At 32.9% G+C, this 13,161-nt stretch overlaps 1 protein-coding gene across 2 annotated transcripts; it reads left to right on the top strand.

Annotated features, from left to right (window-relative positions):
• Nucleotides 1–7,090: 7,090 nt before the first annotated feature.
• LOC7475574 (nicotinamide adenine dinucleotide transporter 1, chloroplastic) lies at nt 7,091–11,554 on the top strand. Of its 2 annotated transcripts, XR_002984350.2 has the most exons (10): nt 7,091–7,543; nt 7,725–7,814; nt 8,402–8,508; nt 9,000–9,045; nt 9,208–9,320; nt 9,997–10,091; nt 10,295–10,383; nt 10,465–10,559; nt 10,671–11,139; nt 11,244–11,554. XR_002984350.2 is itself a non-coding variant. In XM_024610648.2 (9 exons), exons 1-9 carry the CDS (start codon nt 7,465–7,467, stop codon nt 11,061–11,063), a joined length of 1,107 nt encoding a protein of 368 aa, XP_024466416.1. In that variant the 5' UTR covers nt 7,091–7,464; the 3' UTR covers nt 11,064–11,554. The 2 variants fall into 2 exon arrangements, 1 of the variants encoding a protein (XP_024466416.1); XM_024610648.2 differs by having other exon boundaries at nt 10,671–11,554.
• Nucleotides 11,555–13,161: the final 1,607 nt, after the last annotated feature.

The raw sequence follows: 13,161 nt of genomic DNA, 5'->3' as shown, positions 1-13,161 counted from the left end.
GAGTCCAGAAGGAGGTTGCATGTGTTCTGCAGCTATCTATACACAGATGGGGGTGGTGTACGTGTCTTAATTTGGCAATAATTGTAATTTTTATTTATTTAGGTGGTCCCTGGTATTTGGCCTGGAGGACTACCTTTACAAAAAAAAATTATGTGGTTGGACTGTTCTTGGATGTCAAATCTTTGGATTAATGGATGGGCTAATCGCCGGAGTCATCAATTTTTATGGCGCCGTTTCAAAAACATTATTTAAAAATAATGATAATATTTTTTTAATATTTACAAATCATTTTAATCTATTAATATTAAAAATAATTTTTGAAAAATAATCATTATTACATACGTAAATACCTTTTAGATATCACTATAATATTTAAGTGTTTAACAATATAAAAAATTATATTATAATGTTTTTCTATTTTGTTTTTAAAAACTCTAATTTATAACTTTTCAAGGGCAACAACCTTAACTGAATACATGATAAAAAAAACTTCAAGAAAATTACTAATCATTAAATCCTGATCTCATCGTGAGATCTGATAATGGATCTCACTGATCTAGCCATTCACGTATATTCTTGAATTTTTTTTATTAATATTTAGCATCACTTGAATTAATCGAGACATGTATGAGACAAACGTGATGGCCAATAGACAAAACACCTGGTCTTGGGTGGTAAATAAAAACTAATTAATAGTGCATTTGGCGTAACTTTAAAATTATGATTTTTAATTTTGAGTTATTTTTTATAAGTAATTTATGACAAGGATAGTTAAATTAGAAATATGTTTGATAAATAATGATTGAAATCATTTTTTAAAAGCTAATCATTTTTATTCAAATCAAAATTAATCTTAATCAATCATGCTTATACATTTTTCTAATCAAAAGTAAAAAAGTAAATTAAATTAAATTAAAATTTGTCATGAAAAAAAATAGAAGGAAAAAATTGTTTTTTTTTTAAAAAAAAAATAGCATCTCGGATTTGTCTCCTACTCTGTCCATAGCAAACACGAGATCTCAGGTTTGCTCATGCTCACCAGTCACCACAGTTACTTACAAAGGCAATGTGAACATGTAGTCCAAGCAAGTTGAAGAGGAATTAAGACACCAAATATGAAAATATAAGAACTTGATATAGGTTTTTTAAGCCAAAGGGATTGATTAACTAGTTAACTAAAAAACACAAGAATCAAACAACAATTTACTCCAAATCATTTTATTTTTTTTAAAAAAAGGAATTAATTAATATCAGGCCACCCAGAGTCTCCTGTAAGAGAAATTAAAACCATATAAAAAAAAAACAGAGGAATCAGATCATTCACACAATCCAAATTCACTCACTATTCATTCCAAAAAGAAACCAACATCCTTGTCTCGAGCCATGTGATTAGCCTGCATGTGGTCTTGCTAGGACTACTCTCCTTGTAAATTACTATAGGCCATAGTTTAGGCATGAAGGGCTATCGAAATAAAGAAAATGTAGGCAGCATTGATGCATAGGATTGCCGTAAAAAGATGCTAGCTTCATTTCAGATTTCAATTGCTTGACAAATAGTAATCCGTAAAATCACTGTTCTTGGTCAAGAGGAGCACCCTCTCTCTCTATGGAGGGGAGTGGTAGCATTGATGGCCAAGTATGCACTCCTTGCTATATTCAATAACATTAATGGTTTTTGAACCCATACGACTTAGCCCCTCATGATTGGAAATCTATAACTCAGTCCTTTGACTATTGTTGACTAATGCTCCATTAAAACATTTGTTGTTTTTTTTCTAAATTTTTAAGATACCCTTTGACCTGTTTAATTAAAAACCAGCACAGAAGGAGTTTAGAAAAAAACCAAGATGTCTTAACATCACAAAAAATATCAAGTTAAGAATTTTAAAACGTCGAGGATTAAGTTATGAAAACTAGAGAATTATTTATTTTAGGTGTTTGAAAATATAGTAATAATTATTTTTTAAAATGTTTTTTTATTCATAAACATATTTTTTAAAAAAATTAACTTCTAAACAATATTTTTTATATTAGCACATTAAAATAATATAAAAATACCAAAACAATATTAATTAAAAACAAAAATCAAATCAAATAAAAATCATTGAAAAAAAATGAAACGTTATGCTAACATCACATCATTTTTTTTTTTTAATCTTTAAAGACTCGTTATATTTATGTTAGTCAAAGTTTAGGATATTTACAAGTATACCTTCGATCGGAGACATGCATGTGCATTAACTATAAGCTACGATAAATACAATAAGTAAGATTTAAACTCTCATGGGTGAGCTATTTACATAGCTCGCTCAATAATTTTTTATTTTTTTTAAGCAGCTATAAATATGCTACTAGTCATTTGGTAGGAGGACAACCAAGATCCTTTGCTCCCCCATGTTACGTAGCAAGTATGGATTTAGCCCTTTTCTTTTATTTTTTATAAGCAAATATGAATTCTATTTTTTTATTTATCAAATACTTATTGTGTCTATTTATTTCTGTGTTTTAAAAATATTTTAAAAAAATTAAAAAATATATTTTTTTATTTTAAATTAATATATATTTTTTAAATTATTTTTAATGTGCTAATGTTAAAAATAGTTTTTATAAAATAAAAAATATATTTTAAATAAAAAATATTTTAAAAAATTATTATTATTATTATTCCAAACAGCTGCAGAAACACAGCATGACAGACAGTGTTTTCGTTCCAAAATTTGTGATGAACTAATTACAAGAGCTATATTTTGTATAGGCTTGTAATAATGTATACGGGGGCATTAGTCTAATTGTACCATCACTAGCAAAGATATTTAAAGAAATCAGTATGCACTCAAAAACATAAATTCGTTTCACTGCTGATCATGAACAGCATGTGAGAACGAGCCTTTCTCGGCCCCACAGCCCACATGCCAGGCCTGTTTGCTCCAAGGAAAAAAAAAAAAAAAGCAACGTTTTAATCTAGGCTCATCAATATACGAGAAGGATGAAGTTTCCCTCGGTTTAAGACATATGTTGTCCCTATAGCTCTTCAAAATGTTTAATCTGGTCCCTCTACTTGATATTTTTTTTATTAATTAAATCCTTGCTCTATGATTAATGTAAACCATCTACCTAACAACATGTTTAATTTGGTGCTGTTAGTAGTTTTTTTATTTTCGAAACTATCCTGGATGAGTGACACAAATAAATAAAATACAGAAAGATTAAAAATACAAAAAAAAAATATATTCATTGAGGTTTAAAAGACCACAAAAGGAAAACGTTAGCATAAAGAACGTGATTCTCTATGTTCAGTATGTTTCTATCTTCTTCTTCTTTTTTTAATTGTAATGGTATTTTTAAAACAGCTTACATGTTAATTGAAATTATTATTTTTCCAAGTAATTTTTATAGCACACCTCTTACATAAGCTTGGCCTATTCAGAAAAAAACATAAACTAATTGAATGAAAACCTAGTCCTATTTAAGATAATGACTTGATTTTACTCTTAAAATTGTTTGTATTAAATAATTTATTCAAATACTACGTGTGTTTTTACACCTGACACATTTTAGCCTTAACTGTTTTTTAACAGTGATACGTTGTGGGTTACATATTTTTTAAAAAAATTTAAAAATATAAAGATGCTAGAAAGTCAATAATTTGATGCATATTATATAAAAGAAGTTTTAAAATATTAAAATATTGACATATTGGATGATATATTATTTTTAAAAAAATATTGAGATGACGACATATTAGATCAATTTTTATCAACCATGATTAACCTGCAAAACTCGCAACTCAAGGTAAGAGAATGTGATAACCCCATGAAACATATATCAAAACAAATTAGAAAGGTCAATCATGGTTAACCAAAGATTGGTGGTTGGCGCTACACCATATGCTATAATTTTTTTAACTAAATGTGAAAAAAAAGTCAAGGTTTTATAAGATCATTTAATTCAATACCATGTAAAAAAAAGGCAACCCTAATTTAACAACAAGAAAACTCGGATAAAGTTTCTAAATATAGGTTAGTTTTCTAAATTTAAAATCCATAAAATTTTAGACTCGGGTTTAATAATTTACCCTTCAAACTACATGAAAACTATGAAAAAAAAACAAGATGAAAGTATCAACAAGTCCTTGAATAGTGTTAAGATTTTTTAAACTTCAAGATTACATGATCATTGATCTGTGCTTATAAAACGAAAAAATCCAAGAAAAAAAACTGTAACTCAATTGGTTAGACTCTAGATTTGTTTTCTAGAGGTCACTAATTCGAGTCTCACAAACTTCATGACCATTAGAGACTTATATGGTCGTTAATTTTAGGGCCCGTGAGATTAGTTAAAATATACTCAAGTTAATCCGGACATCTATATTAATAATAATAAAATAAAATAAAATAAAATTTTGGCCGCATTTAAATAAATTCAATGTGCCAAAAAGCACAAAAAACCAAGCCGCCCTAATTGAAAAAAGAGTGTGTTTGGTATTGCGGTAGCTATTGTGGTTGTGGTTTGAAAAAAGTTGTTTTATAAAAAGTACTTTTAGTTAAGGTTAGTTTGAAAAAATAGATGTTTGGTTAAAACTGTGGTTGGAATTGAGGTTAAACAAAAAGTAGTTTAATGTGTTTGGTTAAGAATGTTTTTGGAATTGAGGTTATAAAATAATTTAAAAAATTATATATTAACATTGATGGTTTTTAATTTAAACGTTATAGATTTAACTATTGCTATTACATCATAAAATAAATAATACTTTATATAAAATATTTTTATTGTTCCATTATAATATCTACAATTCTATCATGTATGAAATACATCCGACAAGGACTACAGTTTTTTTGGTTTCTTAAGCACGCAACAACATCAGGTAAAATATAATCAGGAACAAAATTGGAATTGCGATCAAATTCTGCAAATGCTACGTCATCAAGCGATCTTTGTTTAATTTATGTAGTTTCATTGAATAATATTAAACACTAGTTTTTTGAATAAAATACAATTAAAAAAATAAAAAATAATTTTTATTTTTTATTTTACAAAAATAGTGCAGCACGCGAACAGTGCAACAAGCTGCACTGTTCATGCTAATTAATTAGCAGGATATGCGCATGCAGCAGAAAGACAGGAACGCGACGAGAGAAGCAGATAATTTATGCTTCAACAAAACAACGTTTTCAACGCAGTTAATGGTAGGGTCCACGTACAAAAATCACGGTTAATTTCATAACCAAACACTATATTTTCACTGTTACATAACAAACGTAGTTGTAAACGCTTAGACAAACGGACCCTTAAATCAATAATAACTTATAAATCCATGAAAAGTCAGCTTTGTCTTTTCTGATAAAATGGTCAAGCTTTTCAGTCCACTATTTCAATGACTAGCAATTTCTCTTTTGAGCTACAATATCCCCCCCCCCCCCCCCCCCCCCAAATCTTAGTTTATGTTAATAATAATTAATCAATATAATATAATATAATACAATACAAGAATATACGATGTCTAGATTTTCGTGATGAATCACAAGAGCTTTGTTCAGTAGAACTGTAGAAGACGGAGCTTGTGAAGGAGAGATCGAATCCAACTAATTCAAGTTAGAGTCACGACCCATGACCTCCTTTCGATACCCCAATCATCAAGGAAGAACGAGCTTCACTGAAAAGAGACCGGGGCTAAGATACACAGGTGAAGTAGAGGTAGAACCGTACAAGTGTCGCATGTCGTAGCATGATCACCTGTCCAAAATGAAACGGCAAAGTCGCCGCGACAGAGGGTCGAAGTGTAAATAAAGGTACGTACCATGAAAAATAACACTGGTCGAAGTGTAAATAAAGGTACGTACCATGAAAAATAACACTTCACTGATGGCCAACGAATTTGAAATTGCTTGGCCGTGAACTAAGCTAGTTTATGAACTGAAAATGCAATGTCAAGACGAATGGGTTAGTTATGGTATGTCTGGTAAACATATTAGAATCCTTGTTTTATCCAAAGTTATCTTGAAATAAAAAAAAATTGTTTTACTGTAGAGCGAGATGAACTTATCCAATAGTATAAATAAGAGTAGTTATTTCTCAATTATTCTTTAAATTTTTAATTTGAGTGGCTAAAGTTTGATCAAGTTTACCTAAATTTTATTAAAATAATTTTTTACATGCAGGGGCTTAATTGCAAAAAAAAAATGATTTGGAGACTAAGTCGTGGCACCATAAAATTAAAGCATCAGAAATATTTCCTATAGGGACAAGAATATCATAAAAATAACAAATGGGGACTAAAATAAATTATTGTAAAAATTAAGGGACTAAAATAACTTATGCGGAAACTTTATTTAGTTAATAAGCACATGTATTTGTCTATGACAGTAAGATTCAGTATAATCTCATCTTACCGTGCTGTCTAATTCAGTTTTCATTCCATTTCTTGTCATCGTGATGTCCGTCGTCCAGAACGAACCCTTGATTTAGTTAGCATCTATCATGTTGGCTTTAGTTATGAGATCAAGAATGTATTTGCTGAGTAAATGAAAGATCATTACTGGTTTGGGAAACATGTAACTCCAAAGAAAAAATTGAGATGCTTCGTGCTCTCCGGAGAAAATTTATAGCTTATTTTGTATCATGATAGATTTTTTTTTTAATTTTTTAATTTAAAAATATATTAAAAAAATATTTTTTTAAAATTTATTTTTAATGATGAAAGTACTTTTCAATAACATTTGAGTTTTTTAAAAAGTGTTTTTTAAGAAAAAATTAACTTTATTTGGGGTGAGTGTTAGTACAAACCGTTTGACTTGAACAAAAAAATCTAACTAATTTTCTCTTTTATTTTTTTTATAAATGGAATTATAAAAATAAAAAATCCAAAAAGCGTTCAGTTCAATTAACTATGGATATCGTAAATAATTTAGTTAATTTACTCACTCTCCACTGACAGAAAATTAAGGTTCTGATTTCACATAACCAGCTTTCCCCTTCAAAACGCAAAACAAAAACAAAAACAAACCCTGAAGTAAAAAGTGTTAATATTCATCCTTCTTTTATGAAAAATACGAATAAAGTATTCTAGCAAAGACCCAATCTTTTTTTTCTCTATCGTTAGTTTGAAAAAAGAAAAAGAAAAAACACTTCCTTGAGGATCCCATTCATTCCCTTCCAAAAATATTTGCCAGAAGGCTAAAACTCGTACCTCTTCAATTCAGTGTTTCTTCCACGTCTAAAGAGCAACCGGGTCCAAAAAAATTCAGTCCTAATAAGTTAACAACCCTTCAAAGGGGCCAACCCCACCTCGAAAACATAGCCCTCTCGGTCAATGTAATGCAATAGAGTCATAGAGAGAAGGGGCTCGTGTTTTCTCTCTCTTACATATACCTATAGGTATATATATTGATTGATGTAGATATAGATCTGCCATGGTGATTTGGTTTTGTTTTATAGAATTCTTAGACTTGTAGTGAGGTTTCAAAGATGACTGGAGGTGGGGAAGCTTCCCATAAGCGAAGCCCCAGGGAGTTAGCATGCCATGCTGGTGCTGGTGCCTCCGCAGGTCTGCTTGATAAAGCTCAAGACTTTTGGTTGATAATGTTTTGTTTGTGATTTTAATTTGTGGGTTTTATGTCTAATTCAAGAAATCACAAGAATTTTTGTTTATTGGTTGGTGCATGCAAGTTTAGGTGATTAAAGATTGGATAATTTCTGCAAGATTATATAGTTGATTCTTCTTGCAGGTGTTATTGCAGCCACGTTTATGTGCCCATTGGATGTGATCAAGACAAGGTTACAAGTCCATGGCTTGCCTCCCAATTCAGGTCAAGGAGGTATGGAAGATTTTGTGCTCTTGAATATAATGTTTTATGATAATCCTTTGAAAAACTATGAATTGGTCAACTTATAAGCATCTACGGTGCACATTCTGGGGATGTGTTTCGAGATTGAATTGCTTTTTAGATATTTAGACGAGTAAAGACTGCACCTTTTTAAGAAACAGAAGGCTAAATAGCTTTGACATGGAACTTAATAGGAACATGAACCCTGATTTTTTGTTTATGACTAAACTGAGATAATGAGTGGTTATTTTTTTTTACAGGTGCTTGTTTGTTGGTTTATAATATATTTTTGGTTTTAAGTACTAAGGCAGTCCATAGAGTGTTACGATTATGTCATCTGTTTCAATGGGAAACTTCTAACTTCCTTTTCCCCTAAACATGCATGCATTGTCTTCCCTATTTGTCCTACGCAATCATTATTAACTGGTAATTGTGACATTCAGAATATATTGGATTGCCATCATTCCTTAGATGAACTAGAAAATATGATTATTCTACAAATACCAGATATATAGTGCAGTTTCCTTGCTTATTGATTTAAACCCATTCTTGTGCTCTTCCGTGCCCTCTATGCTCAGGTAGTATCATCATCTCAAGTCTTAAACACATTGTCAGAACTGAAGGTTTTAAGGGATTGTATCGTGGGCTCTCTCCAACAATAATGGCACTTCTTCCGAACTGGGCTGTGAGTACTGCCTATGTTGCTTTATAATTTTTGTTTATATAGATAGATGCTTGAAAGACACTAGGGTGCTTACAATGTGATTAGTTGGGCTAAAATGTAATGTCTATGATCTAGGACTTAAAGTGTGGATTTTCTGAATCCACCTTGTCCCAAGCTTGCCTCTTTGGTTCTTCCTTGTGTTCTTGTGGAGAATTTTAATGTTGGGGAATAGGAAATCTGGTTTTATTTTCCAATGAATGGAAAATAATTGTTGACATGTCTGCAGAAAGAAGACAATGATCAATAAGAAGCCATCACCCTATCCATGTTGATTGAAAAATTATATAATGAAAACACCCTCTAAATTCCAGGGCATAGATTATCTCTGGGATTGATCAAAGGGAACTGTGTTAAATTACTTTTTTTTCTGTCAAGACAAACACATCCAGAACTACCACCTTATGTGCTCTTCACATTTCCTGTAATGACAAATGTGTTCATTTCATTTGTAGGTGTATTTCACAGTTTATGAGCAACTTAAAGGCATCCTTTCAAATGGTTGGTTTTTCTAAGAGTTTCTTACTTGAAAATTATGCGTTGGTCTTCTTTTGAGTTCACATGAGAAACCTTGTTCTATTAATAATCGCTCTCTGAGATTGAAGAATGTCAAGTACTGTTCTTATTTTGATTTATTCTAAAATCTTATGTCTCATATTGTAGAGGATGGGGATAGCCATCTCTCAGTTGGTGCAAACATGGTAGCTGCTGCTGGTGCTGGGGCTGCAACATCCATTGCAACAAATCCATTGTGGGTTGTGAAAACCAGACTCCAGGTAAGTCAGCATGGTTATGAATCTGATTTCCTCTGAATATGTATATTTGTTAAGATCACAATGGTTCTATCACATGTCAACTATAATTGCTGCCTGCTAAATTGTTGAAGGCTTCTATCAAAACTTCACTGTAGTTTTTGATTTGACAAACGTGTATGCACATGTTTTTAGTGGAATGTACTTTCTAGCTGCACTTGGCTTAAGCTGCTGCCTTGCCAGAGTTCATAGCTGAGTTGGGACAACCATGTCGCTATATATTTTAGTCTCGCAGAAGTATCTAAACCAGGTCATAACTGGAGAGTGGGTGGAGTTCTGAGGATCAAACTCCTCATCAATTCTAGCGGGATACTTGACCCAAGCAAGCATACATCTTCAAACTTCAAAATAAGAGAAGAAACTTCAGTCAACACTATTTAACATTATGTTTCCCTTGTATATTTAGTTATTCTTAGACCCTAAACAGTCAATGTGCACGACCATATTGTGTTAGAGAAGAAACTTTCTTTTCTATATTCTGATTAGCTAGGATGCCTGATGATTCTTTGCTTGGATGTCTGGGTACTCTGATATTACATGTGAACAACAACTGTTACTCTGCATAGCTTATAATCGATTAATAATTGTTGCACCATTGCTGTTCCACTTCAGATATTCTTTTGTTTTTCTTCTCTTTTAGACGCAAGGAATGAGGCCAGGTGTGGTTCCTTACAAAAGCGTACTTTCTGCTTTGAGGCGGATTAAACAAGAGGAAGGCATGCTAGGCTTGTATAGGTCTGGTGTAAAAATTTTGATTCAGCTTTCTTGATTAAGCTTTTAATTGCTGAAGGAATTGATGTGAAAGTACATTTCTGTAATAGTTAAGCCCCTTTATGTTTGTAATGTTTTGCAAGCATTTGTACTATTGTTTTAAGATGATTAGAAAATCTTCTTCTCATGATTTGGTTTCATAATGCTGCTTTCTTTGTTTGAAACAGTGGGATTTTGCCTTCTTTGGCTGGGATAAGTCATGTTGCAATTCAATTTCCAGCATATGAAAAGATCAAGTGTTACATGGCAAAGAAGGGTATTGTTTATTATCTTATAACAGTCCAACTTCTGTAATTATATTCGAACAGCTCTGATTATACTATTTTGAAGTTCTCAGGTAATACAACTGTTAATAATTTAAGCCCTGGGGATGTCGCAATTGCCTCTTCAGTATCCAAAGTACTTGCCTCTGTACTGACTTATCCACATGAGGTACGCTTTGACATGGCACTTTACTCAGTGAGGTTTTATCTCCCATGAAAACTCCATCCCCTTCCTGTGTGTGTTTGTCTATTGTTATAATATCTTAATGTCAAATACCAGGTGGTGCGTTCAAGACTTCAAGAGCAAGGGCAGCTCAGAAATTCTGAGGCCCATTATGCCGGTGTTGTTGATTGCATTAAGAAAGTGTTCCAAAAGGAAGGTTTCCGTGGATTTTACCGTGGCTGTGCAACTAACTTAATGAGAACGACTCCATCTGCTGTGATTACATTTACCAGTTATGAGATGATACACAAGTTCTTCGAGGGCATTCTGCTTCCTGACAAGAAGCATTCACATGCCCAGACTAAATCCGATGACCATGCCAAACCTCAGCAGGAGATCAAAGGAAATGTTAATAGTAACAACACCGTTTCGGGGCAATCACAAACCCAACCAAATAAGACTCCCTCTATTCCTTTGGGAAACAAAGAGCAGCTACCTGCTGCGCACTGATTGGTGCTGTTTCTTTACAACATCCCTGTTGGGGAAATTCTCAACAGAAAATGAAATGGACAAGTTAAACGTGAAGGTAATAAAAAAATGCAAAATTCTCTCGCCAAAATTTTGATTTATTTTTAAGGCCTAGGTTGGTTGATTCAGTTTTTTTTTTTCCTTCCTGTTTTCCGTCCTCAGGCTGTTTATACTTGGTTTAGTTTTCAATGCCTGACTTCCGCTTTGGACGTTGGGGATGATCAAAGGATTTAATGGCATTTTAGATATTTCCATCCTGTTAACTTTACTTAGGGAGGCAAAAGGATATCATGGTTAGATTTGGATGAGCAGGTGTTTAGAATCTTGACTTGCAGTGTATGCATATGTATATTTCGCTTGTTGTCAAGCTTGTAATTTGTTAGTTCTTCAGATCAATTCGAGAGTAGAGTTGAATGTTGTTGCCGAAACATATGCAGAAGAGAAATTGAAATGTTGAGGAGGTAAATTACCTAGTCCGAGCTTCAATCTCAATTTTTTGTTCTCTGCAACACAAATAAAAAAGGAAATATGGCAGTAGTGCGAAACGTAAAACTACGAGTTTATGCATGCTTTGCCCAATCGAACTCTCCAATATTTAACATGCACAAAAATCAGAAAAAAAAAAATTAAGAGCAAGGAGGACCTGCTTATGAGTAATATGGGATTTTGTGGCAAACTAAATTCTGTTCTCACGACCCATAATTGTAAACCAAACCCAGTAAGCTAAAATCAATTGCATAGAAGACAGGAATTGAGTGGGATACCAGATATAAAGAATAGAAGGTCTACTAAATGTCTTAAGGTCCTCAGGACTATATTGGGTCGTAGTATACAAATATAAACAAACTTTCATGTATTTATCTCTCCCTATTGTGCTGTGTCCATGCATATCATACCTTTAATTGAATGGATGCATTTGCTCTGTCCTTCGATGATTTGACATTCCCCTCTTTGCAAATAACAACGATAACAGAAAGGCGTTACTAACACTTCAATAGAGAAGGTAGCTGTTAACAGCCTGAATATGTCACCATAACTCTCGGTATTATTCACTGGGAGCTGAAGAATTGAACAGGTAGGTGGAGGACTAGGTAGACTGGTGTTGCGAGTATAATAGATGCTGAAGTTGTTGCATCCTGTATAGTTAAATTCAAGATGGTGAGGAAAATTGACACTGGGATCGCATTGAATAAAGTTAGGTTGGAGATTTCTTGAATAGAGAAGTATGGGAGACTGGCTGGAAGACTCAAATTGTTGAAGGAATCGCATGAATTGGAATTCAAATGTCCCCTTAAATCTTTATCAGTGATTGAAATGGTACCAGCCTGAGAGATGCTGTGAAGTTCAAACCATTTTCCTCCCCTTACTAGTTGGATCCTTTGAGATTTTTCGTCACAGCCATCCACCACACAGGGACCGCATGTCTCAGGACTTGTGTTGTTGGTAAATGGGAACCCGATTTCTCCGAGCTTTCCACAATTGAAAGGCAGACGCCTATTGAAGGCCAAGCCATCTTTGGAAGCGCAAACAAGCAAAGGGTTGAAGAGGGCAAAGAAAACTAGCAAAGGGACGGGAGCCATCCCCGAGCTCCCAATTTTAAGAAACAAAATGGAGACAGTAACACCAACAGGATCAACTTCTCTTACTAGAACTATGTCTTCAAATACATATAATTCTTTATCTGGCAACATACGTTAGTTGACTTGGAAACTTGAGTAGGAAGACTAGTAATTAAGATGGACAGCAGGTGGGGTAGCCCCGCGAAATTTACATGTTAGATATCGTCTGTTTGGTCGGTAATAGCACCAGCCCGGTAAATTTGCACCTGGTCTTTGAAAGACTCCTTCCCATTGGCTAGCAAATCAAAGAGTACTTGCACCTATTGACTTTTCGAAGTCTTCTTCCCAAATACCACGCAATATCAACAAAGACTTCTTTTTTAATAACTAGATAGGGGTCGCGCTATACTATGGGCTAACTCAATTTTTTTTAACGTGAAAAAAATGTGAAGGCCACGCACATGTTTTTAAGAAAAAAAAGAGAAGATTTTGGTTATTTACTGATTGAGTTTAATAAATTT

The sequence above is a fragment of the Populus trichocarpa genome, chromosome 10 (genome assembly GCF_000002775.5).
Source record: "Populus trichocarpa isolate Nisqually-1 chromosome 10, P.trichocarpa_v4.1, whole genome shotgun sequence".
NCBI lineage: Eukaryota > Viridiplantae > Streptophyta > Magnoliopsida > Malpighiales > Salicaceae > Populus > Populus trichocarpa.
The sequence above is the reverse complement of the archived record's forward strand: the minus strand, read 5'-3'. Positions and strand labels throughout refer to the sequence as shown.

Coding starts and splice junctions, on each gene's coding strand:
- LOC7475574 (XM_024610648.2), top strand. CDS start 7,465: ATGACTGGAGGTGGGGAAGCTTCCCATAAGCGAAGCCCCAGGGAGTTA. Junction 7,815..8,401: donor TCCCAATTCAGGTCAAGGAG/GTATGGAAGATT, acceptor CTCTATGCTCAG/GTAGTATCATCATCTCAAGT. Junction 10,560..10,670: donor TACTGACTTATCCACATGAG/GTACGCTTTGAC, acceptor GTCAAATACCAG/GTGGTGCGTTCAAGACTTCA.